At 44.9% G+C, this 26,547-nt stretch overlaps 1 protein-coding gene across 2 annotated transcripts in view; it reads right to left on the bottom strand.

Annotated features, from left to right (window-relative positions):
- Window positions 1-26,547, bottom strand: part of CCDC187 (coiled-coil domain containing 187) — a 66,817-nt gene that overhangs the window by 26,987 nt on the left and 13,283 nt on the right. Inside the window, exons 7-11 of one of the 2 annotated variants that reach the window (XM_054007869.1) lie at window positions 25,374-26,035; window positions 24,350-24,449; window positions 12,271-12,365; window positions 2,192-2,286; window positions 800-910 (exon numbers count right to left, since the gene is read on the bottom strand). In XM_054007869.1, the coding sequence (XP_053863844.1) occupies window positions 800-910; window positions 2,192-2,286; window positions 12,271-12,365; window positions 24,350-24,449; window positions 25,374-26,035 (1,063 nt within the window). Of the gene's footprint in view, window positions 1-799; window positions 911-2,191; window positions 2,287-12,270; window positions 12,462-24,349; window positions 24,450-25,373; window positions 26,036-26,547 lie in introns of both variants that reach the window. The other variant, XM_054007870.1, reaches the window with a different exon arrangement.

Raw genomic sequence — 26,547 nt, forward strand, 5'->3', positions numbered from 1 at the left:
TTGACAATGAGCATGTCCCGTAATACTGTGGTTACCTCCTGGTCTTTCTTTTTAAAAAGCCAATGAGATGTTTATCTTTTACCAGGGCCGCTACTAGAAATGGACAGAAGAAGTGGTCAAAGCATCATACAAAGTATGGCATTCTTAATAATGCGGCAATGCCCTGGGACTGCACAGTGGGTCTGAGTCCAAGGCATTGTATTCATGAACATGGGACCAAATCCTGGGATCCCTTACTCTGGCAAATGCCCATTGACACCAGTGGGATTTTGCCTGAATTAAGGACCTGGAGACCTAAAGACAGAAAAACAAGCCATGCGCCAACCTCCCCAAATATTCCTTTTCTTTTTTTAATAGGAGACTCCGTGGTTCTGATCAGACAAGAGGCCTATGGGGTGCTAAATAGAAGCATGAAAGAATAGTTTACAAACCTTCAGGAGAAAAGTGCTCAGACACTACAGTGAAAGGTTCTACAGAAAGATGCCTGGGATAAAATTTTCCAAGGTGCCTGAGTCCCACCAACTGTCTATGGGATTCGATCACCAAAGAGACATGAGCCCAGATCATCAAAGGTATGTAGGTGCCTACCTCCCATAGGCACCCAAGTCCCATGGAAGCCAAAGTACCTCTGAGGATCTGGGCTCTAGTTCTTTGGAAAAATATCCCCAGTCTGCATTCTTTGCTCATTCGGGTGAGAGAGGCAGGTAGGTACTGGCCCCAGGTCTCAATGACTCCAAAGATGATAGTGCCAAGTCTGGAATGGTGCCATTTTCCTGCTGCTGGGGCCACACAGATTTACCGCTAACTGATGCTTGAGCAACTCATCCAAAGACCTCTGGCTCTCTTGAGCTTCTAGCTTTGCTTTCTCACGCAGGATAGCCAGACGCCCTTCCTGTTGGAGCCGATCAGCCTGGATTTGGGAGAAAATTGTGGGACTCTTAAAATTCATGGTAATGAGCTAAAACCTCACCGTGAGCTCCTTACAGGGACCTTATCAATGCCGAGAGGTGAAAAACTTGTTCTTGCACTATTGCTATTGCAGGCAAACTGGTGCACGTAGCTCAGCTTTTACTAGAAACCCTGTGATAATAAATGTGGCTGGGGGGGATGAAAGGATGAATCATTCATATAAGGAAGTGGACTTCAGTTTCAAGTTCCAAACGTGGTGTGGGCTTTTCTTTACCTGATTGTGCGTAAAAACCGTTTTTAAAACTGTGGGAAGTAACTTGCCTAATTCAGCACACAATGCCAAGTTCCACTCTCATGAGCAGCCATGTAACCCTATTGGTTTCAGTAAGGTTGCCCAGGCAGAATTTGTCTCCTGTGGTTGAAATCTAATTAATTCTGGAGAAATAGCATCAAGGACTCTTTCACCATTGGTACAGATTCTGGGTAACAGAAAAAATACCCATGCTGTCCTCCGATCCCCACCACCGCTGTGGGCTTCATGTCATGGCTGCATTCTGCCCTTTTGGTGTTTGAGACCTGCTAGTGACCCTCACCTCCCACACAGCAGGAGCTGGGGCCAAAGTGCATCTTTGCAGGCAGAGGAAAATGCAGAGATGGAGTGATTATCTACAGGTGTAGTCCTACACTCCCATTGACCTCAGCTGTAGCAGGTTGGGGAACTGCCACTTGCAGCTGAGGACACTGTGGGCAGGTCTTCACTACAGCGGGGAGTCGATTTAAGATACGCAAATTCAGCTACGCGAATAGCATAGCTGAATTCGACCTATCAGAGCCGACTTACCCCGCTGTGAGGACGGCGGCAAAATCGACCTCCGTGGCTCCCCGTCAACAGCGCTTACTCCCACCTCCGCTGGTGGAGTAAGAGCGTCGATTCGGGGATCGATTGTCGCGTCCCGACGAGACGCGATAATTCGATCCCCGAGAGATCGATTTCTACCCGCCGATTCAGGCGGGTAGTGTAGACCTAGCCTAAGTCTCCCAGGGGCAATTCAGTCTTGCCTGTTGATGCTAGAATTGGGCCTGCCAGTGGGGAACTAGGCTTAGCAGTTAACGATGGGTGTAGGTGTCATTGGGAGTTGACCTGAGGTGGCAAAACAGAGATCATAGACCTAACACTGCCAGCTGAAGGTAACCTGCTTTAAGGCATACATGGGACTATCCAGCATCTCTTTTCATGGAGCACTGAATCCACATTTAATTTTGCTTAGGGTACGTACTGTACCTTCAGTTTGTGAGCCAGCCTCAGAGATGTTTGCTGTATGTTTTCAAGGTGATCCCTGTATCTCTCCTCCAGATCTATGCATCTGGGATCTCTGCCTATGAAAGATGGGAAAATAGAGACAGTATCTGAATTTTTAGCCACAAATTAATTCTGAAGAATGAATAGGACCCACCTGTACTCCTTCGATAAGGAAGCATTAGAGAAAGCATCCAATGCTTTAACAGAACTAGCCAATGGGTCACTAGCCAGAGAGAGTGGTATTGAGAGAGCTGTACTGATACCTGCACTTTCAGGTGTACTCCTTCAACAACTGCACATCCAGGATCACAACCACACAGCAGCCATGGCAAGGTGCAGAGTGCCACCAAGGAACCCACCGAGCCCCAGTGCTGTCCCAGGGATCCACGCAAAGAGGAAAGCGTTACTGCTCTGCCTATTCTGTGCTATGCACTAGCCCCCAGCCTGTCCCAGCTCCACAAGCAGTGAGATCTGGAGCAGGATGTCCTAAGGCAGCTGCTGGTAGAACAGATGCATTCAGCCAAAACCACATCTCTAAATCTGTATAAATTACCACTGACTTCGGGCCCCGATCCAACCCTACTCTGAAGCACCTGCTTAAGTCCTACCAAAGTCAATGGGATTGAAACACTTGCATGTCACTACTTTGCTGAACAGGGATGGCTGGTTGGATCGGGGTCTTGGTCAGTGTTATGTGATATGTAATCTAGCAGCATTTTGAAGGCTACTTTCCATCAGGATCGTGGAGCGGCTACTCTGTAATGCTTTAAGGCTGGCCATGCCCTCCAAATCGCATATTATGACAGATGATGTGCATTACTTAGCCATAGGGGCAGGTGGTGGCTACCCAGGAGGAAGGAAGAATGTGTACATGACCCCTAGCTGCTTCACCCCCCCAGACACCTCTTTGGATCTCCTGTCAGAGGCCTTCCTGGTTGGATTTCTGGCCTTTATTAGAGCAGTAGTGCCTCTCATGTGCTTGTGACAGTTTGGCTTTTACTCTGCACCCCAAGTCTGATTCTGTGAAAACCACGTTCTATCTTCATTTCAAGGGTGACCTTGATCACACCCTTCACTGCACACTGTAACCCTCATGTTGGCTTGCACTCTTGTGTTAGGGGGCCTACGCGTCCGACCCTGAATGAGGGAAGCATCCAGGGGGCATCACCTTTGAACGACTCTCCTCTCTGAGAACAGTGTGTTTCCTAAAAAGGGGGGCCAGGCTAAAAGAACCTGGTTCTCCCAGTTTGTCTCCTGGACACTGGGACTTTAGCCACCTGACTAGGGCTTTGAAGCTGTCCAGTGAGTTGCCTGACAGAGGGGACTGAAACTTAATTTAAGGGCAGTGTCTGCACCAGGCATCTCCTCTCTCTCAACAGCGGAATATCGCCAGGAACCAGAAGGACGGCAAGGGGAAGAAGGGCCTCTCTGCCTCACACAAAGACTGGGCCTAGGGACTCAGGGAATGGGTCAGCATAGACTCAGGGAGAGCATATAGGGCTTTGTTGGTTTTGATAGCTCTGTATCTCTCCTGTACCATCTAAGAATAATGTGAGTGTGTGGCTCTAACGGAACATGCATAAGCTACTGGATGGGGGCCAGTGCTGATCTTGAGGCTTAGTGCAGCTGGACTGTGGGGTCCCACCAGGGGCAGACTCCAGGCACCAGCGCAGCAAGCACGTGCCGGGGCTGGCAAGCCAAGGGGGCGGCCTGCCGGTCGCTGTGAGGGCGGCTCTGACTGCGTTCGGCGGCATGCCTGTGGGAGGTCCGCCGGTCCCATGGCTTCGGCAGCAATTCAGCAGTGGGGACGCTGAAGGCGCGGCACCGGCGGACCTCCCGCAGGCATGCCACCGAAAGCCGCCTGACAGCCGTGCTTGGAGCGGCAAAAAACATAGAGCCGCCCCTGGGTTCCGCAGCCCAAAGAGGGGGTGCAAGGCAGGGGGTCTGCACCCCAGGAGTGTGCCTCAGAGGCCAGAGTTAAAGACAGTGTCTGGATGCTGCCCAGACCGAGTGAGCTTGGAAGCAGGCCGGATCCAAAGGCTGGTGACCACCCACAAAAGGGAGAGGACTCAGCCAGGGCTGAAACCGTGCTGCATCCCCAGGAAACCAATGTCTCTAGCCTAAGGAGCATAAAGTGATTTTGCTCCCTTCTGTGCTATTGGATAATCTTTTAGCAACATGAGGGGCAGAGAAAAGGGGTGGAACTTCAAAGGGGGTGTGCCAGCATTGGGACTGGATGAGGGCTGGCTGCCAGAAGTTAGAGCAGCTGGGGGCTGCTCTAACTTACCTGGGGCTGTTTCAGCCCCTGCAGCAGCGTGGAATCTGGAGGGTACAAAGCGGGGTAATCCCACCTTTTCCTCTTTCTCTCGGGGCTGCACCTACAGAACGCACAGACATAGAATAGAATAAAAGCTTTCAAACCTTGATCCACCAGTTTCAGACTTCTAGTGGCGCTGCACCTGTTCCTCCATGTGTCCCACTTCTCTCAGCACTGCACTGCAGTTGTGATTCTTTCACTTTGTCAGGGAGGAACAATCTCATAACCACGGCATATTGATGCTGTTGCTTGTTCTCACTCTAGGCACTCCCATCTCAGTGCTACTTCCTTATTACAACTCTCCTGGCTGTTGCTCTCTAGGTGATGTAATGTTTACTAATTATATGTTCTTGGCTATATAAAGCTTCTCAGATGAATTTGTGAAGCCTGTTCAAACAGGTTACATACGTACTCTGAGCTGCGTCACTTTCAGAAATGAGTATCATAAAATGGATCATTATATGTATCGTAAGTCGAAATGGGCCTGATTTATCAATTTCAGAGCTGCATTTCCCCCCAGAATTTCAGGGATGTTTGCATTAAGGGGGATAGCTCATGCTGGTATACTTTGGGTCCAAAGGTTCCCAAATCCCAATACTAGCTTGACATATGCAGGTTTTTAAAAAGCCAAAGCACTTTTTTTTTATAGGGGCTTCGATCAAAGCTGTAGAAAGCGTGTGGGTTTCTTGACCTAAAAAGCATCATGACATGTGTACACAGAGGTGGGGGAAATAAAATGTCAATGCCCCAAATTTATTCAGGCTTCCACGGGAACATTGTTGCTATTTTGCGAGGTGATTAAGAGCTCTGCCGTCAGTTTCACTGACCTCGTGCGGCGTCATCAGATCTCATGATTTTAGCACAAGTCTTATGATATTTGGGGCTTTCTATTAAAGACCCAGCTTCTGGACTCAAGAGAAGAGTGCATGAGAATCTCAGCTTTTTTTTTAAATTTTTTTAAAAGGATGTTTCTAGCTCTCCTGGTTCTGGGGAAAAGCTTGAAAAGGTGAAGCAAGTGTGTCCTAAAGACACAGAAACCAGGAGGCGAATGAAAAGAATCCATCACTTTAAAAAAAAATAATCCTTTTTTAAGACGATCTTGTGATTTTTGGGGTGGGGGGTGGGCCTGACTCATGACTTTTGCATACTTGGGCTGGCCATACTGAGCTGGTGAAATGTTACAAGGTACTTTAGCCAAAGAGCAGTGGAATCTCACATTTTTAGTGACCTTGTAGGAAAAAGAACTGTTGATTGCATAGCAAGATCTTGCATGTATTGAAGAGAATAGCAGGGAAAAGACAGATGAACAGTAGCTTAGCTTCTACTTGGATTCCTCATCACGTTCAACAGCCATTTCAGGGTGTCTCCTTATATAATTGTATATAGTGCAATTGTATATACAAGTGTATAAACTAAGGTTCTCAACACGAATTCTGCTTATCTGGTTGTTTAAAGGCACGCTAACCCCTGGGCCATTCCAAAGCTGTGGCCGGGAATCCAGAAAGGATTCTCTAGGATATAATTATGACTCTGAGGTAGCCTCAGCTTATCCTCCAAATTTGAAAGTTTTACGGCTAAACAGATTAGAGGCATCAAAATGCTACTACGGCCACAGTGAATAAATGATTTGCTGCATCACTTCCATCTTGTTTTATTTCTCTTGAACATAAGGTTAATGTGAGGTCACATTATTACTCACTGGGAGCTTATTGTTTCACGAAAGCACGTGGTATTGTCCATCTTGACTGTCTCGCTCCTGACTTTAAATAGTTTCAGGGACGTTCCCTGGCAGAGTGTGTGCAAGGAAGCTTGTTGGCAGCTTAGTGCGCAGAACCTCATTCATTGTGTGCAAGTGGTATGTGCCATGCAGACGCATAAGGAGCAGGTCAGATGCAGTTCTATGGAACCTTGAGAGGGACCTTGCCGATGCAGATGATGCAAGTGCACCTAATGCCTACATATGCCCAGCATGAAAGCAAGCTAAATAAAGCTGGACCTCATTTAAACAAACCCCACTCATCCAGCACCCTCGTGTATCCATCTTGCTATATCTTGATGCACTCTTTGCATCCTGCATTCAAAAAACCCCTTATCTGGCTAAATTTCACAGCCTCCATTCTATTCCAATAGCGTTTAAAAAAAAATCACTTACCGCTACACCTGCATAATCGAAGTAAACCCTGTAGAATCCCTACTAGATATAATTTAAAAAGCTGGGCTCAAAGTCTAATTTTTCTAATCACTTGAAGTTAGACAGAAGCACTTACTGCTGCTTTATTCAAGGACAACTTCCCTTTATTCTGCCAGTGTCAGCAATCAGTACGAACCAATTATTACAAAGATATGCACTTGCAACCTGAAATGTGTGTAAGTGCAACTTGGAGATGACTAACTACCGTGCAGTATTTTTTTCCTTTATGATAGAATTGGAGTAATTCTTATGAAGAGCTTTCTTTTTCCGTGTAAAAGAGCCTTAAGGCCGTTCAGCAGCCCAAGATCACACATACATTTGCACTGGTGCAACTACTGCTGGCATATTGTGTCCAATTCTGGTGTCCACAGTTCAAGAAGGGTGTTGATAAATTGGAGAGGGTTCAGCGAAGAGCCACGAGAATGATTAAAAGATTAGAAAATGTGCCTTATAGTGATAGAGGAGCTCAATCTATTTAGTTTAGCAAAGAGAAGGTTAAGGGGTAACTTGACTGCAATCTATAAATACAAATATTTGATAATGAGCTGTTTGGTCTAGCAAAGAAATCCAATAGTTGGAACTAGAAGCTAGAAAAATTCAGTCAGAAATAAGTTGAACATTTTTAACAGTGAGAGTAATTAACCATTGGAACAATTTGCCAACCATTGTGGTGGATTCACTGACAATTTTAAAATCAAGACTGGATGTTTTTTCTAAAAGATCTGCCCGAGAAATGATTTTGGAGAAGTTCTGTGGTCTGTGTTATACAGGAGCACAGACTAGATGATCACAATGGTATCTCCTGACTTTGGACTCTCTAAACCTCTGAAAGGGATTTATAATCTCACAACTGAATGTCCAATCCCCTGTGCCATGATCACCTTATAGGAGGAGGGGAAAAGTCAGGTCAAATTTGAACCAAGCTTTTCACAATTTCAGCCTGATGATAAATGTTTCCATGAGTTAAGGAAATCAAAATCCAGTGACAGGTTTCAGAGTAGCAGCCGTGTTAGTCTGTATCCGCAAAAAGAAGAACAGGAGTACTTGTGGCACCTTAGAGACTAACAAATTTATTAGAGCATAAGCTTTCGTGGACTACAGCCCACTTCTTCGGATATGCATATGCATCCGAAGAAGTGGGCTGTAGTCCACGAAAGCTTATGCTCTAATAAATTTGTTAGTCTCTAAAGTGCCACAAGTACTCCTGTTCTTCTTTTTGCAAAATCCAGTGGAAACAGTTTGTGATGGGGAGGGGAAAACATCCTCTGCATTGTTTTCAGCCCAAACATTTCAACATTGCACTAGTGCAGGAGAGCCTGAGATGGAGTGTAATTAGGAACAGATTGTAGCTAAGTGAAATTGATTGGTTTACTTTCATGATGTTGGCAGTTTTGTGTATCCTGTTGAATTGTAGCCTTTGTGTTTTGGGTCTGTTTCCCTATATAAGTAAATCTGCCTGGGACCTGAGCACTTCCACATTTTTGGCTTGTCTTCATACTGTCTACCTCTCAGAATCACTTTGTCTACTCTCGCTGGCTTCTGACATATTTTGTGCTTATTTTTAAATCCTTTAGCACAAGAGGTTGGCCAAAATTCCATTGATAGGCCCGATTCAACTCCCCTACTGCAACGCTGCACAGTAGTCCAGGAGGCAGCCAAAATTTCTACCTATGGCCGTTTCCACAGTGACAAAGCAGTTGGCTTCTGCTGCTAGTTAATGCGAGTAGAGCTAGGCAGGGAGATCATTCCAATTGGAGCATGTTAGCTATGGTTCCAGCCTTTACGTGGGACAGAGAAATATGAGCTATTAAATCTTTAAACTATAGCTGGTCAAAGTTGTGAAAATCTCCATAAAATGTCATTTCCATTGTTCACCAGTTATGTTTGGATTGAATTCTCCCAATCCACTGCACTTCTAATGTGCAACCAGTGGTGCAAGACCAATGCTGGTTGCTTCAGTGTAGGAGACACACACGTGCCCAGGACACTTCCTGGAGTGGGATATTTCAAATAGCGGCATGCTAGAGCTTGGGAGAAGAGTTGCTGTGACACAGAATGAGGGAGTGGGGAGGGGGGGTCTCTTCCTGAACAAACAGTCCATGGTCTGATTTATCTGCCGGATAATGAACAATCCAAACAGTCCTCTCGAATGGGGAATGGTACTAGGTCAAAGAAGGAAAGTTAGTAGTGATGAGAATCAGAGCAATTTTCTTTATTGATTCAAGGGGAAAGCTACACTTCCATGCCTCCCACTGAAAGGGGGCTCATCGCAAAACACTTTAAAGCCAGTTGGAAGTCAAAGACCAAACTTGTTTGAGCTTTGCTAGGCAACGAGGTTGTAAGCTGTTGTGAAATACATGAGGTGATGCTTATGATCTTAAAGCAAAACACCAAAGGAGTCTTCTCTCAAGCTCTTCAGTCTGAGGACAATTAATGGAAGCAGTGATGTTACAAGTCTCTGCCATGCTTTGATTCTATTAATTTAATCACTTCTCCTCCATGTTCTACAAACAAGAGGCTAGCTCCCTCTAGTGACACAAAAGATTATTAAGCGTCTGCAAAGGAAGGAAATGGTTTTATGTACAAATACCTCTTCTTTGTGCTTCCAGTGAAATTATTACATTTTAAGGCTATTTGCTCGGATTGCACCTCTATTCCCAGTTCTAATGAAATAATTTAAAACATCTGCTGTACTGTAGTTTGAATTAAAAAGAAAATGGGAAATCTTGGGTCAACAGTGAATTTCAGTTTTAAAGCCCAATCTTTCATCTCAGAAGATCCCAAACTACTCATTCTAGTCACCACAAGCATGCACTGATTCTGTGACCCATAGTCACGTGAGAAGACCTTACTTTCACAAGTCCTCTTAACTGAAAATCATGCCAGTCACATGAGCAGACTATAGGATTGGGCATTAAGAGTAAGATTTTTCAAAAGCACCTAAGTCCCTTTTTCAAAAGGGATTTAGGCACCTAAGAGACGATATGTTAAATAGCATACATGTTAACCTCGATATTAAATAAACTATACCTTTATGTTAGTATATCTCCATGCACACTATACTTTACTTGTATCTGTTTCTAGCCCAATATAGTTACAGAAGTACAAACAAGTGCTTAACTGCTGTTAGTACCTCCCAAACTCTCCCGCAATATATACAATAGCTTTGGAGGACCACACACTTAAGGTGGAATTCTGATTCCACTCCCTTGAAAACTCCCATTTATTTCGACAGGCGCAAGATTTGATCTATAGCGGATTACACAAATCTTATAAACAATTATAGTGCCAACTCCTGTACAGGCAAAACTCATTTAAGCTGCTGGGGAGATTTTCCTAAGGCAAGAAAAAAAGAGCGGAACTTTTGGGGCTGCCGCTTTTCAATGATCTTTTAATATGTGGTCCCACCTGCGGAAGAAGAATGCAGCCCAGGACCCTACAGAAGAGTGGCTGGTGTTAATCAGAATCTGGAGAACATTTGCTTACCAGCTCAGACCAATACTAAGTTAAAGTATATTTTCTGCCTAAATTGATTGGCATGCCCCTCTATTAAAAAAGTGTGTTGCTTTCCAGTGATCTTCTGTGGAGATTACATGGGTTTGTCAAAGAACAACTTGTATAGATGAAGTGGGCAGCCCATTGTATTTGAGGGGGGCTGTGGATTTTGGTCAACATTTTGTTATAAAAACAGAAGTGTCAAGAGCCAGGGATGGGCTCTTTCACTTAACTCTCGGTGGTAGATATTAACAAATATTAGATATTTTGCAAGCTCCCATTTGTTCTGCTGCCTTCTGTTGTATACTTTAAGGATTTCATTATCGTGTAAAGGAAATACTCAGTAGCAATTAGTATTTAGGGGATGCATATGTATTTTAAAGATAAATATTTACGTTTTGCAGTGATCTATATAATTGCGCCTCATTATACAATCTGCACTGCAGAAATGACTCTCACTCTTTTCTGCAAAAGCGTGTACCAGTATTAACTGATGGTTGTTGTTAGTTATGGGAGCATTTAATACTGTCTTTCATATGCATCTCCCATTTGACACCAGTGGTGAGCAGAGCTCTTTGTGACCTGTAGTTCAAATCTATATTGTCCCTCAAAATGACAATACCTTACCTCACCTAGGAAGAAGTGACATAGGCTGGAAGCTACCCTGCTTACAATCAAACTTGGGGCTGGATTCAGTCAAACTCCCTTAACCTCTGCAAATGCTGGGGGTTTGCAAAGACTTCCTTCCTTGTATACAGGAAGAAGTTTCTATCATTCGACTCATACACTTTATGTGGCAGGGTGTTTTCCTCGCTAATCAAGAGACTGCAGAATCCGGGCCCTTATCCATTAATACCAGATGAGTGAAACATCTTTTGTTCAATGGGAAACTCTGCAGACAAGAGACTTAGTGTGCAAGCCTCTGAACTGCCCTTCCTATTTGTTGGAGGCTGAGGAAGAGACAGAATAAATAATGTTGATTGCTCACCCACCTCAAAAATCCGATATTGCATATAAAATCTTGTGGGGGCAACAATGAAGCATCCTTGATAAGAGCAAGGGCTTTTTCAAAGTACCCTCTTTGGAGAAAGATTATCTGATCTTGTTCTTTTGTCTCTGAAAAGCCCTCGAAACAATGCACCATCTGCTACTGTTTGGCAAAAGGAAGCCAAGGTCTCCTCTGACAAAGGCATGCTTGCTATTGTTTGCTCCTTAACCCTTTCAGCAACAAACTTTCCCTGGTCTCGATGCAAACATTTATTTAGAGTATAAAGTGACAACCTTCCTCCTGCCAATCCCCCAGCAATCCTGAGTTCAACTCTTGACTCTACCACTGACCTTGGTTCACTTGGTTAAAAGCTCTCTGCCTCAGTTTCCCCATTTGCAGAACTGGGACAGTATCCCGTATGTAACAGTATCCCATATGTACCAAAGAGGGGGTTGGGAGGGTTAATCGTAAAGCTTTTTGAGATCCTCAAATGAAGCCTCAAGGGGTTACAAAAGCACATGGCAACAATATAGACTATCACAATCAGGGGCCTGTTTGTCACTGCTACAGTTGGCTAGAAAGACAGAGGGAATTTTTTTTTCACAGCAAAGCTCGTGTTTTTTTTCCTTTTTTGTGTATGTGCCAAAGTTTGACATTTCAATGACCATTTTAGCTGAAATATCAAAAATTCAAAAAGCGTCTGACTATCCCAGTAGTTTTCAAACTTTTGTACTGGTGACCCCTCTCACACAGCAAACCTATGAATGCGACCCCCCCCCTAAATTAAAAACGCATTTTTTTTTATATTTAACACTGTTATAAATTCTGGAGGCAAAGCGGGATTTGGGGTGGAGGCTGACAGCTCGCGTAATAATCTTGCAACCCTCTGAGGGGTCATGACCCCAGGTTTGAGAACCCCTGGACTATCCCTTGTCACAACTGGTCATACGAGCCCCATAATCTCTTCTGTCCTGCATTAGAAGAGTAACATCTGATAGCATTACAAACTGTCTTAGAAATGTAATGAATAACTACTGCATTTTGTGATACTTTGTTAAATGCTGTCTTACCAAAGTCATCGTCAAATTCTTTTTGCATCCCAATCCTTCTGGTTGGAGAAGCGCGGGGTTCAAATCCATGACTGAGAGATGTTTTGAGACTTGGTCTAGGAGAGGATGAAATAATTTCCGCTTGATTCTGAGCTTCAGAAAGAGCATCAAATATGGAACGATTCCTTTGATTTGCTGGTTTTCTCTCTGGGCTGTGTTAAGCCAACAACAAAAATTTGCTGAATGACAGATGTGAAGGAGAGAGCACTGTATTACGTTAACAAGAAAAAAATATATAATAGGGTTAAAATTTGACCTCAAGATAAAGTGGGCCAAATTTGTCTTGGGTTAAATCAATAGAATCTAGATTTACATCAAAGTTATGCCAGGGATGGATTTTTCCCACTGTGTCAACTTGCCATTCAATGCTGAACCTGATTCTATATTTCTCAATAGACCTCGGGGAAGCCAATGAATGAAAGCTACATGTCGTGTCACTAAAACTCCCGCACACAATCTCCTGAGGAAATAGGGAATACAGAAATGGACGCAGAAAATTTTGTCTAATGACCCTGTTTAATGACCCTTCACTACTACTATAGAATCTTGCTGCCTAACATGGCTTCAAGCTGTAATAACAAGAAGACTGTTTGATTCATCTGAGGATCTCAAAGCACCTTCCAAACAAGAATGAGTAAACTCTCTGCGGTAAGGAATTTGCTTGTTTACAGGCCCAGATCAGGGCCCCATTGTGCTAGGTTTGCTATACAAACACACAACCAAAAGATGGTCCCTGTCCTGAAGAGTTTACAGTCCTTGGACCATCAGTCCTTAAACCATCATTATGGATCATTATTCCCATTTTACAGATGGAGAGACTGAGGCAGAGGTAAAGCACCTTGCCCGAGGTGCAGAGTCACAAAATGGGGAGGAATACCCATGAGTCCTCATTCTGAAGGCTTGCTCTGAATGCTCAGCAAGACACTTTTTGCTAAACAACAAGAAAACCAATTAGGAGGCTGGGAAGGAGAAGAGGACTGGAGAAGAAGTCTAGTCTGTAGGATAAGAGCAAAGGACTGGGGGTCAGAGTCCTATGTTCTATTCCCAACTCCACTTAACTGAGTGATCTGTGGAAATTTACCTGACCTCTGTCAGCTTCCACACCTATAAAACAGACAGGCACAATTGGCATTTAAAAAAAGTCACACTTTCCAGTTAGATTTCATTAGCAAACAAATGTTATAAACAGAGATACAGATATGAGTAGAGCGTTTTATAGTTGGTTATAAACATACCACTACAAAGTGTACTATATGGTTATAAGCAATTTGCTGGACTTTGTAACAATGGATTAACCATTTAGTAAAACGTCTGTTTGTTTATTAGCTCTTTTATAAATGGAAGCTTCACATAAAGTTGGACCAAAAATCATACCCGCCAATGTACAAAATTCCCCTTCCTGTACCTTGATGATGCTGGAGAAGCTAAAGAGGCACCTAATTACCCATCCAAATTACTACTTGCTCACAGCTTGGATTTTTCAGCACTCCTGAAAATGGAAATAAGTACCTCGCTGTTTTGAGGCTTCATTCATTACAGCTGGATTGTGCAATCCATGCTCACGTTAGGGAGGACTTGTTCCACCACCATGAGTCAGGGTTGCACAGCCTCGCCCTAGATGTTTGCAAAGCTCGTTGAAATGCTTTTATGCAAGGGGCTCTGGAATTGCAAAGTCTCGCTCTGTATCACATTTCCAGGACTTGTGGTGAGCCTGGCGAAGGCCCAGTAAGTCCTGCAATAGGTGTAAATGCTTTAATACGGTGAATCATGTCAAAATGCAGCCTAGGAGTCCCACCGAGCTGCTTTTGCCCGCGATCCTGTCCGACATCGCGGTAGTCAGGCCGCTTTTACCCTGGATTGGAGCTGCGCATCTCTGAGCACAAAACAGCTCATTGCCTGTGGGCTAAATGGACACAGGGTCCACTGGGAATGTTTTAAAAACCCCTGCACAAAGCTTAACTAAAAAGATTAGGAAGGAACGCGTGAAAATGGGCACCTATTGATCTAGTAGCAGCTCGAACAAGGCGGGGAGACCGAGGCAGCCTGAAATATTGACAGATGGGTTTTGTACAAAAAAATGAACGTGGAAAAGGTTTTTTTTTTATCAGCAATCAGCTTAGGGAAATCCCATTTCATTTTTTTCATTACTAAGCTTTTCTTTGTTTTTCCTGGTGCAGAATGACCCAGAAATAGCTAGAACGAGTAGAACGGCTCCTACCAACTTGCGCCTTGGATGCCGTCTTCAGAAAGTGGGTATGAAGATGGAGTAGGGAGAAGTGGGAGGGGATTTCTCAGGAAGAAATTCTAATATTTCTCTCTGACAAATACCTGGGGCCTGGTTTCAGTCTTCACATTTTGTGCCAGTTTCTTAACCGGCTCCACGACTTCCTTAGGGATCACTTGGGAAAGGACAAATCCTGCTTCAGAAAGGGTGGAGATCAAGGGCCTGATCCAAACTTTCCCTTGCGTATAATGGGAGACTCCCGCTGACAGGCTCAGGCCCTATAGGAATATAGTGATAGCAGGGAACAGACGTGCACGTGGTGACCTCTCTTGCATGGTAGGGTAGCTGAACGGAAAGCAGAGCTTGGCCTTGAGCCTAGGACATGACCTAGAGCACGTGCTCCAGCACAAGTGGAAGTGCAGGGAGCTGTTCAGGAGCCATGGGCAGAAGTATGGCGGAGCTGCCCGAGCTGAGCCGTCACCAGTTCAGGGGCCTCTTGTGCGCAGAGTCAAAGGGGCAGAGCATAAGCCAACGGGCGAGTCTCAGCGCGCACGGACTTCAGCGCAGTCCTCCTTTGTATTAACGAGGCATGTGCTCCTCTCTTGGGCCTCAAACCTGCTGCTCGGCAGGGGTGACTGGGTGACCGTGCAGCCTTGCTCCAATGCAGGGCCTGGTTGCTTTGCAATCCCCATTCAGCTCATTGTCTTTCAACTTGCACGTAGGTTGGCACCGCAGCACCCGTGCAGGGCAGGATCAAAGCCTCAGGCACAGATCTCAGCGAACCCAGAGGGAAAAGGGGCACGGCAGAGTCACTGGGGGAAAAGGAGTTTTGAATCCTGTGGAAGCGACGTGTAATTTCCTAATGGATGGAGCTCTTCAAAGCCAGAGGTCTTCATTGGTGCCTATTCAAACCTGATACGCTAGATCCTCCGCTCATATAAATCAGCACATCTCTGCAATGGGACTGTCCTGACTTCCACCCACTGAGGAGCCAGCCCTGCAAACATTCACTTTTGAAAACAGCTTTTTGTTTAAGACTCAGTTTGTTCCAAAAGTTCTGACCAGCCCTGGTCTGTTTAATGACCCTTCACTACTACATGATGGCTCCTAGGAGACGGTCTCTCTCATTTCTTTAATGGAAAATACAGTTCAAGCTTTTATATCGGTTGTCTGTTAACTCAAAGGGAATTCAGCTTGAGAAATAACCGATGGGCATGATCTCGCCCTGAGAGCAGAACTTGGCTCGTCATTTTCCACCCAGCCCTAGTTCAGTAACAGTCAAACACATAAATACTCAGATACTGGGGGACATGCTGGCCCCTTGAAGTCTGGGGCAAAACTCTCATTGACTCGACTAGGGCCAGGATTTTCACCCATTATGTTCTTCGACTTTCCCACCCACAATCACATGCACGTAATCTAGGCAGGACTGTTTCCCCCTTCTCAGTCTCCTCCCTGGATCGCAGGATACAAGACCCTCCTACTTCTCTTAGTTGCCCAGATGAATTCCCTGATTCTTCCCATTCTTCCTGAATTTTAAGTGGGACCTTCACTACTGGGTTTCTCTTCATTTTGATTCCCTTGTTCCTGGGCAAGGTGACTGTTCTCATCACTTGACTGATTCTTTCCATCACTGTGCATCCAAGAGATGCCTCTTCTTTGTTTTATATAAATCTATATTGGGGCTATAGGACCATGCTGCAAAATTAGGATCTTGATTTCAAGCAGTCCAAAGTTTGGGGTGGTTCAGAAAACAGAGTTTTGATCTTGGCCCATCTCTGATTTCCAGGCATTCTGATTCCCCCTCTTGTCTAGTCCACCACTGGCCAAGAGATGAAGACAAGGACCTGTTTATAGGGGTATTGACCAAAAGCTTTCAGGTAAGAAGCTCTGCATGAGACATTCCTTCCCCACTACACAGACTGGCTGCCTTGGCTATGTGTAGGGCCCTTCGTTTTCGGGTTTTATTTTATTTAATTTTTCCTGGGAATTTACTAATGTTTATTACTACAACAAAAACAGGTGAAAATCGGCGCAAAAAACTGTGTGAATTTTTCTAGGTAAATATTGGGGTCTAATTTGGTGGACAGAAGGACAGGGGGGAAATATTAATACTTGGAACAGAATTCAATTTAGTTTGCTGCAAAACCGAACTCAAAACACAATGCTACTTGTGAGTTTAAGAAAACAGTGTATCTCTGTTCCCCAAATAAAACTTTTCATTTGAATCAACAGTTTACTGTTGTACACTTAGAATTATTAGCCTATAAATATTTACATTTAATAATTGGACCACACCATTTGCAGCACATACACTCAACTTCATCCTTTTCTCCTGTTTGTTTGTTTGTTTGTTTTTAACTTTCTAATACTTCCTTGGGTTCTGACAGGTTTTCTGATACAGATTTTCGTTTCCTTCCCCTTTTAGTGTCAAATCTTTAAACTGTTATCTTGAAATGTGTGCGTGGTGGGCGTGAGATTCATCAGTACGTGCAGCTGTAGCCGCACTTCAGAGCAGTGCCTGACTGTTTATTGTGTTTATCTTCTAGACTAATACATTGCCTTATGTCAACAGGCAGCTTTGCATATACACACAGACTAATGTATTATCGTCATACATAGATCTCATGCGATGTATTGTGTTTTCCTAATAAAACAAGTTATTTTTTTATATATTTAATGATACAAAAGTAGGGTGAAAATCGGAGGGGGGGGCTAATATTTTTTATAAAACCCCGGGATTTTTTTTGGTAAAAATCGTTTAAACTGAAAACGAAGGAGTTAGCTATGTGTTATAGGGCAGGATTGGAGTGAGTGTCTCTTTATATTCTCCACTCGCCCTCCATCTCTATTATCAGTACAGCACCACCACTAGAAGTTCTTCAGCTAGCAATGGACTGAGCTCGGAGTTACCCACCACCACAGCCTGCCACCACCCCTCAAGTCCAACTGTAGCCATATTTTGTACATACACCGTTCCTTTCATCTCCAAGGGCAGCGATCGCAACGGGGTTGTGATGCTTTGTGTGGAGGCCTCTATTGGTGAAAGCGTTTCTGTGACGCCGTAAGGACTTTGACTCTGCTAGTTAAACAAACTGAGCTCTGCTTTTTCAGTAATTGCATTGTTCAGGAGATCAGCACAATCTATCCTATTTCTACTTTGTCTGGTGTTTGTCAATTACAGTTGAGGGTCTAGTCCCATCTGGATTCAGGGGGATTTCTGCACCTCCCTGCCATTAGCGTGAATGAGAGTTCCATATAAATCCCAGGGCATCAAGATGAGAATAACAGACCCCACAGCGTCTTCAGATAATGGGCCTGATCCTGAGAGGTGCAGCGCATCTGCCACCTTGCTTCCCTCCAAGGATGTTTGTTTTCGAGATCTTTTGTGCTGTACATGGGTGACGTAACTGCTGCATAATCCTTGCAACTGATCCACTGGAACGGGAATCAGTAAAACCTTTGTGACCATGGTTGATGCACACAAAGAAGAGGTTTTACCTTTCAGTAATTCCAGTAATTACTGTTCATAACTTCAGTAAGCTGAGCTATCCAGATTTCTCTCTCCAATTGCCATTTCCCTCTTGTTTACTTTGTTTGATCAGTAAAACTGTAAACAATCTTCTTAGAAGAATCTTGTGCCGTATTAAAGGCATTTACTGTCTGAATGGCAGAGCCCAGCTTGCATGCGAAGAGCAGCAGGTCTCCATTTTGGTAGATCATTCTGCAGTTCAATAGTTAAATAGAATCTAACACTGGAAATCCAATCCCACACACGTCAAATATTGCCTTTCTTCCCAGTATACGCACACTGAGAGTTTGAATTTGGCCCTGAGGAGGCAAACAGCCAAACTGTGCTCTATTACACCAGTGTAAATCCAGCACCTCATGCAGTTACTCTACATTTAAATCTTTGTAAAGTGAGAGTGACATTGGCCCATCGTATTGGTGGTTTCGAAGTCAAATGAAAAACGCAGGGCAGGATATGGCCCTTAGTCTTATGCTGCACCTCCTATCTCCCCCAATTAGGAGAAGGAACATGTCAAGAATGGGAAAAGCAAATGCTGACTGTCTCAGGCAATGCTGAATCGGCACTTGGAGCTCCGATCCTCCCTCCAGTTCAAGGATCCCTGCTGCAGCCCTGCAATCTCCTTCCCTTTTCCTGGGAACTGCAAGTTAGGGACAAGATTTGGGTCTCCTGGTCCATCCCTGGCCAATCCAGGGGTATATTTGTTAGAGCTCTGTCCTGTGGGGATTGAAGAGTTAAGTCTACACTGACTAGGGCCCTGCCAAATGCATGGCCAGGAAAAAAGCATCACGGGCAGTGAAATCTGGTTTCTCCATGTGAAATCTGGTCTTTTATATCAGAGGGGTAGCCGTGCTAATCTGGATCTGTAAAAGCAGCAAAGAGTCCTGTGGCACCTTATAGACTAACAGGTCTATAACCTCGTTATCTCTAGCCTGACTCACTCTTGCGTGCATATTTATACCTGCCTCTGGAAATTTCCACTACATGCATCCGACGAAGTGGGTATTCACCCACGAAAGCTCATGCTCCAATACGTCTGTTAGTCTATAAGGTGCCACAGGACTCTTTGCTGTTTTTTTGTGTGCTTTTAACCTGTGTTTCTTGAATTGGGGATCCTGACCCAAAAGGGAGTTGCAGGGGTCACAAGGTTATTTTAGGGGAGTCACAGTATTGCCGCCCTTACTTCTGCGCTGCTGCTGGCGGAGCACTGCCTTCAGAGCTGGGTGGCTGGAGAGTGGTGGCTGTTAGCCGGGCACCCTGCTCTGAAGGCAGCACCATGTCAAGCAGCAGCACAGAAGTAAGGGTGGCAGTACTGCAACTCCTCCCCCCCCCTACAATAACCTTGGGATCCCCCACAACTCCTTTTTGGGTCAGACGCCTACTATTACAACACCATGAAATTTCAGATATAAATAGTTGAAATCATGAAATTTACTATTTTAAAAATCCTATTGACCAAAAAGAACCGTGAATTTGGTAGGGCGCTACTGACACAATGAAGTGCCTTTATACAAATAGCTCTCACTGTATAGAATATATTCTACAAGCCAGGAGTTTTGTGTGTACCACCATCTGCATTAAACCTGCATTGAATGTAAGGCTGATGGGAAAATTTGAGTCCACATTAATTTAATCAACGTTATTAAAAATGTTCATATCGTAGCTTCCAAAATTGCCATTCTCGGCCACACTCCCTCTTTAATTAAACTTACGTGTGTGTGTGTGTGTGTGTGTGTGTGTGTGTGTGTGTGTGTGTAATACACACACACACACACACACACACAAATGTGTGCGCACACATACGCACTCAAAGCTAAATCTACAGTAATCATAATTTTTCTCTTCCCCCACCCTCCCAAACTTCAAGAGTAAAGTGAGTGAAAACAATTACTGTAAATGAATCTATAGTATCCAATTGGCTAAACCACTCTTTAATCCTCTGCAAAAAGGAGATCAGTAGAGATTTAACTAGGTACTCATAAAGATAATCAATTTAGTCTACTTCTGTCAATGCCATATGTTCTACCACTGTGTGTTCTGTGGAAGAGGAGGGGGTGAGGGAAGGAAGATCTGTCTATTACTTTTCTAAACATCTTTGGGATAAATAACACCCTAAAAATAATGTCTTTAGACAGAAGTAAATGTATAGAACTAAGCATGATGCGTGGTGAACAAAGTATGGCTCTGGTGCCTGGCCCAAGAGTACAAAAGTCCTAGTACGTTGTTCAGGCTGGTTTTAAATGCCCCCATTCCCTTCCCATCCCCTTTGGAGATCATCCTACATTCTAGTAGGAATCACCATGAGGAAATCAATGGTTCGTGACACTTGACACAATTATTTAACGTGCGTAGGAGTTTTGCCTGGATCAGGAAGACCCATTGGCTCCAATCCTGCCAGGTGATCAAGGCTGGGATTTCAATGGGAGTTGGACATCTAGCCCCGTAAGGCATCAGAAAAATCCCACCCCAATCATTTGGAGTTGAGGGTGCTCAGCACCTCACAGGACGGGGCCCGCTGTTAATTTCAACTCCAGAGCTTTCAGCATCCATTCTTCTGTACCTACCAAACAGAAGCTTGGCATCAGAGTACAGAGATTGGTCAATCAGCAGAGATCCATCAGCTTCTGACATAGATGCACTCTAGACCTTAACATTAAGCTGGGCATTAAAGTTTTCCTAAACTTAGGAAAAGGTGAGTTTAGGTTAGGACTGTAACTCGGACAGTTGGGCTTAGTATTTTCAGAGATTTCTGATGAGGGATTTTTAAGCAATGAATTTCCCTTTGGCCTGCAAAATTCCCAATGGTTTTAGCTGGTTTTATGCACACACAAGCAGGGCTGGATTAATCTTTTGTGGGCCCAATGCCAAACATATTTGTGGACCCCCAGGGGGGGCAATGGAACATGGCATGGGGAGGTCGATCCCCGGAGCGAGGGGCTGGCCAGGGGCAATGGGACATGGCATGGCGGGGGCAGCCCCACTCTGCCCAGTGTGAGGGCACTGTTTGCAAAATGGCGGTCACCAGATGCACACTGGCCCACCTGGCCCTGTGCTGCAAGCGTGCCCCTTCCCCTTGCTCCACTTGCGCTGATCCGGGCGCAGCATAAGTGGAGCAGGCCCAGTCAGAGCTGCTTTTGAGCCTGGGTCTGGCGCCACTGGCACCATTGTAAACCTGGCAGTGCACATAAGAGGATCTGGGAAGTTGTGGGTGCTCATTACCTCTCAGGATCGGGACCACGGGCTGCAAGTTCGGGTCTGATGTGTGCTCCCCACTACAAAGTGTGCTGCAATAACTAGCTACACTGGGATAAGAACAGAACATAAGAACGGCCATACTGGGTCACATCAAAGGTCCATCCAGCCCAGTATCCTGTCTGCCGATAGTGACCAATGCCAGGTGCCCCAGAGGGAGTGAAGCTAACAGGTAATGATCAAGTGATCTCTCTCCTGCCATCCATCTCCACCCTCTGACAAACAGAGGCTATGGACACCATTCCTTATCCAGCCTGGCTAATAGCCAATAATGGACTTAACCTCCAGGAATTTATCCAGTTCTCTTTTAAACCCTGTTATAGTCCTAGCCTTCACAACCTCCTTAGGCAAGGAGTTCCACAAGTTGACTGTGCACTGTGTGAAGAAGAACTTCCTTTTATTTGTTTTAAACCTGCTGCCCATTAATTTCATTTGGTGGCCCCTAGTTCTTATATTATGGAAACAAGTAAATAACTTTTCCTTCTTCACTTTCTCCACATCACTCATGATTTTATATACCTCTATCATATCCCCCCTTAGTCTCCTCTTTTCCAAGCTGAAAAGTCCTAGCCTCTTTAGTCTCTCCTCATATGGGACCCGTTCCAAACCCCTAATCATTTTAGTTGCCCCAATCTGCACTCTGAAATTTTGGTGCCGCTGCAAGTTTATGAAAGTCCTTCATGTAATCAAAGTGTTTTGTGTGTGGCTCAGAAGCAAACGTAAAGAAACATGCTGGGGAGAAAAGCCATAAATAGTCCCCCAAAGAAGCTGTTTTCTTAACACCATAGGGCCCTCCATCTGCACCATTCAACTGCTTAAAGAGCTGACACATTTCTGTGAAATACACCTGGAAAGTGTTTGATTTGAACAGTGAGGCCTCCGAGAACACAAAGTGCTGTCTCTCCTCAGAGGATGGCTCAGAAACAACGAATCTTCCTTCTATAATTTAATTTAAACAACCTGGCACACAATGCTTTTTAACACCTAAGAGAGTAGAAAAGCAAACGGGGAAAAGTCTCTCTAAAGGGTTCAATAGATTAATAGCTCTCCCTAGTGGGCAATCATTGAATTGTAATGGGAAGATCATAGTCTTGTGGGGCCAAACCCTGCAATACCTTCTGGAAGGTGCTGTGTGCTCTAACTCCATTGAAATCAATGAGAGACAAAGGTGCTCAGCACGCTGCAAGATTGGACCCACCACTTTCTAAGTAGCCTGACGTGCTAGTATATAAGGGAGGCTTTCTCTTCATTCACCTGATCCGGTAGAGCTAGTATTAGCTACAGAACATAAGGTGATCAATTGTTCTCCATGTCCACAGAGGGGAGGACAAGAGGTAATTGGCTTAGTTTGCAACAAAGGAGATATAAGTTAGATATTAGGAAAAAGTTTCTAACGCTGAGGATAGTTAAGCACTGGAAGAAGTCACTTTAGGTATGTCTCCCCTGCAATTAAAAACCGGTAGCTGGCCCAGGCTAGTTGACTTGGGCTCATGGGGTTGTTTAACTGAGGTGTAGAGGTTTGGGCTCGGGCTGGAGCCCAGGCTCTAGACCCTGAAAGATGGAAGAGAACATTAGAACGGCCATACTGGGTCAGACCATAGGTCCATCTAGCCCAGTATCCTGTCTTCCGACAGCAGCCAATGCCAGGTGCCCCAGAGGGAATGAACAGAACAGGTAATCATCAAGTGATCTATCGCCTGTCGCTCATTCCCAGCTTCTGGCAAACAGACGCTAGGGACACCATCCCTGCCAATAGCCATTGATGGACCTATCCTCCATGAATTTATCTAGTTCTTTTTTGAACCCTGTTATAGTCTTGGCCTTCACAACGTCCTCTGGCAAAGAGTTCCACAGGTTGACTGTGCGTTGTGTGAAGAAATACTTCCTTTTGTTTGTTTTAAACCTGCTGCCTGTTCATTTTATTTGGTGACCCCTAGATCTTGTGTTATGAGAAGGAGTAAATAACACTCCCTTATTTACTTTCTCCACACCAGTCATGATTTTATAGACCTCAACCATATCCCCCCTTAGTCATTTCTTTTCCAAGCTGAAAAGTCCCAGTTTTATTAATCTCTCCTCAGACGGAAGCTGTTCCATACCCCAAGTCCCAGAATTCAGGCTGAAGTTGGGCTCCCCCAGCCCAAACATGCACAATGCAATGGAACAGCCCCTTAGCCCAAGTCAGCTGGCATGGGCCCAGCTGTGGGTATCTAACTGCAGTGTAAAAATACCCTTAGGGAGGCTGTGGAATCCCGGTCATGGGAGGTCTTTAAATATGCGTTGGAGAAACACCTGGCAGGGATGATCTAGGTCTTCTTTAATCCTGCCTCAGTGGGAGGGATGGACTCCATGGCCTCGTGGGGTTCCGTCTAGCCCTACATTTCTGTGATTCTCTAGAGACCCTCACACAAGATCTTGGGGCAACTAGCCCATCCCACAGCCGTGGCTACATTCTATTTTTAGCATGCTAACTCGATGTGAGCTAGCACGAAAGCTGAGACTCACCCCCTCAGCCAACTGCAGACAGACCCTTGTGGTACAAACCTAACTCCTGGTCTGAGTTCTGCACAAACCCAGGCTTGATAGGATTCAGGCAAAACTCTACAGCTGAGTCTTGCTTTGAGTTTCTGGTCTCTAATCCTTGCCATTCTCCAGGACAGCTAAGAACCTCGCAGAGCATTGGGATAATATTGTTGCCATTTCAGAAAAAGATGTGGGCGCGGGGAGAGAGATTGAGAAACCCAGATCCCAACCCCCCCTAACCTCCAGGGAAGTTTTGCTCAAGATTCAAACTTTGTGGATTAGGGCCATCTCTTGAAAAGGCTTTTGTCAATATTTTCCTGTTGATCTGCCTGGTCTGTACAAATTGGGGGCTCCCTATTTCTGTATATCTTGTGTCAAAATCAGCCTACTTAGCAATTCTCTGACTAAGGAATAAAGAGCACTGGAACTCCATGCTGAATTGGTGCCATTTATTTTAACTGTGTGTGTGGGCAAAGTATTCAGCAAAGAATAACATAACCAGATTTGTTTACCTTCTAGTGAGGAATCTGGGAGATGGAGAGGCTATGCTGGCTATCGGCTTTCCTCGCAATAGGCACCTTTCCATGTCAGATTCCTTCGTCACGGTAAAATCTTTGAAAAAAGACAAATGCAGGTTTTTAATAATACACTCTTCACAGGAATGAAAGGGTCCCAGTTTTGGCATCTGTTCTTCTCTCCCTACTTAAGCACAAGCACTTCGCTCTTAGATAGCTCTCCTGATTCAAAGATCTCCAAGTACTTCAGGAAGGTGGGTCGGCATTATTATTCTCATTGTACAAATGGGGAAACTGAGGCATGAGGTGGGGATATGGCGTCACAGGCCAGTGGCAGAGCCAGAAATAAAACCCAGGTCTGTAGCGTCACAGGTGCAAAGAGAGGAGAATAAACCTGTTAGAACCTTATCCCAGTTTTCCAAACAGTGAACTTCTCAATCCAGTCCCACCCACAGTCTCACAACTTCCTCAATGTGCACAAGAAGAGCACCTGATGGATAGGTTGGGAAATCTAATTTTATCCCCATCTCTGGAATTCCTTAGGCACCCAACCCTCCTCTCTGTCAGCAGAGGAGGAACGGTCTTTATTTTGGTGTATTGGAGCACTCCAAGCATCCGGTGGCCGGACATCTCCCTCCCCTTGGACTCCGCTGGGAGGATTATCAGCGCTAAGCCTATAGCTATGCAAACCAATAAGATAACGTGCGAGCTAGGCCCACGCTGGGATGTTCTGATCTGAGAAGAACTTCCCCAGAGTCTGAAGGGTTCAGAGCTGGTGATCCAGACTGCCCCAGCCTCTACTAAATATGGGAAAATGTTCACTTCATACTGGTACAAACAGAACATTGCCCTAAAGTCTAGCCAGTTCCTCCTGTTTTCTACAGGGGTGATTTTTCAAAGGCAAAAGGGACCTTGGAAAGTCAATGGGAGCTGAGTGGCTCACTCCTATTTCATGCCTTTGAAAACCTCCCGCAATGTTAATGTCAGTCACCCTGTGGCATCTTGTGTCACCATGCTCTACCTTCCCACACATCCTTCAGGGCTTTCCCATGCATCACCGAATTGGAACTCCACGGTAACTCCTCGCTAACAGCGGCTGTGTCAGCCTGTATCCGCTCCTTCCTTTTCCGGGCTTCTGCTCCTTCGGGGCTACCCAAGTAGAGCGTGCTATCCTGTGCAGGGTCTAATGAAATCCATACGCCATTAGGACTCTGAACACCCAGGAGTGTTCGTATGTTCATGGTCCTGTTTCCCTCACTTTTAGGTGTCTTGGGCTTTGACCGTGGAGAAGACCAATTGGGAGGTTCTAAAGGTATATGTTCCTCTCCTCCATTGTCGTTAGAGTCTTGTAGCCTGCTTGTCCCCCTCAGTCTTTTAGTTGCCATCTCAATCCGCTCACCGAGCTCCCTGGCTAGGGAGTGAATGGCCTTCACTCTGTCCTGTGTATTTCTATACGGAGGGAGGCTGGAAGTATCCTCAGAAGCTGAGGCGTTGAGGCCAGATTTTGCAGTTTTCAGTGGAAGGAAAAAGCTCTGGGGAGGCAGGTACTGAGCTGGAGAAGGGCTGACTGCCAGGTCTTTAAGGTTCAAAGGGCTGAGGAACCCACTTTCAGATGCCAGTGAAGAAGGAAAATCAAATGTCTCTTTTGCTTTAGGTGGCTGGCTCGTCTTTGGATGTAAGTCACTGTTTAAACACAAAGGGGGACCCACATCAGTGCAGGAAGTAAGATACAGTAACAGAAGTCAGGCTGATTTTTAAAGAAGACCAGACTAAGTGTCCAGACAAAGAGACCAGACACAGAACAAGGCAGCTCATGAGATAGAGAGTGAGAGAGAGATTGATGCTTATAGATTAGAAAATGCTTGACAAATCCAGGACTGAAGATGTACAGTGAGGTGCTAACATCTAGGACAGAGCTTCAGAGGCTTGTCTATTAAATGCTGTAGAATTAAAGTCTTTAATAATATGAAGCATAAAACCAGGCTGAAATATTGGCCTATACCTAGACCGCACAAGATTCTCCTGCTGTGTTTATAACCCAGTCACTAATTATTAGAACCAACCCACACACTGGGCAAAGAACCATCGTGGTTGGACTGGGTTTGTTTTTTTTCTACAAAACTCTAATTTGAAATGAAATATTCTTATAACAGAGAGAGAGACCAAACCTACCAGCAAAACAAATCACACCGGGG

The sequence above is a fragment of the Malaclemys terrapin genome, chromosome 17 (assembly GCF_027887155.1).
Source record: "Malaclemys terrapin pileata isolate rMalTer1 chromosome 17, rMalTer1.hap1, whole genome shotgun sequence".
In the NCBI taxonomy this organism is placed as follows: Eukaryota; Metazoa; Chordata; order Testudines; family Emydidae; genus Malaclemys; species Malaclemys terrapin.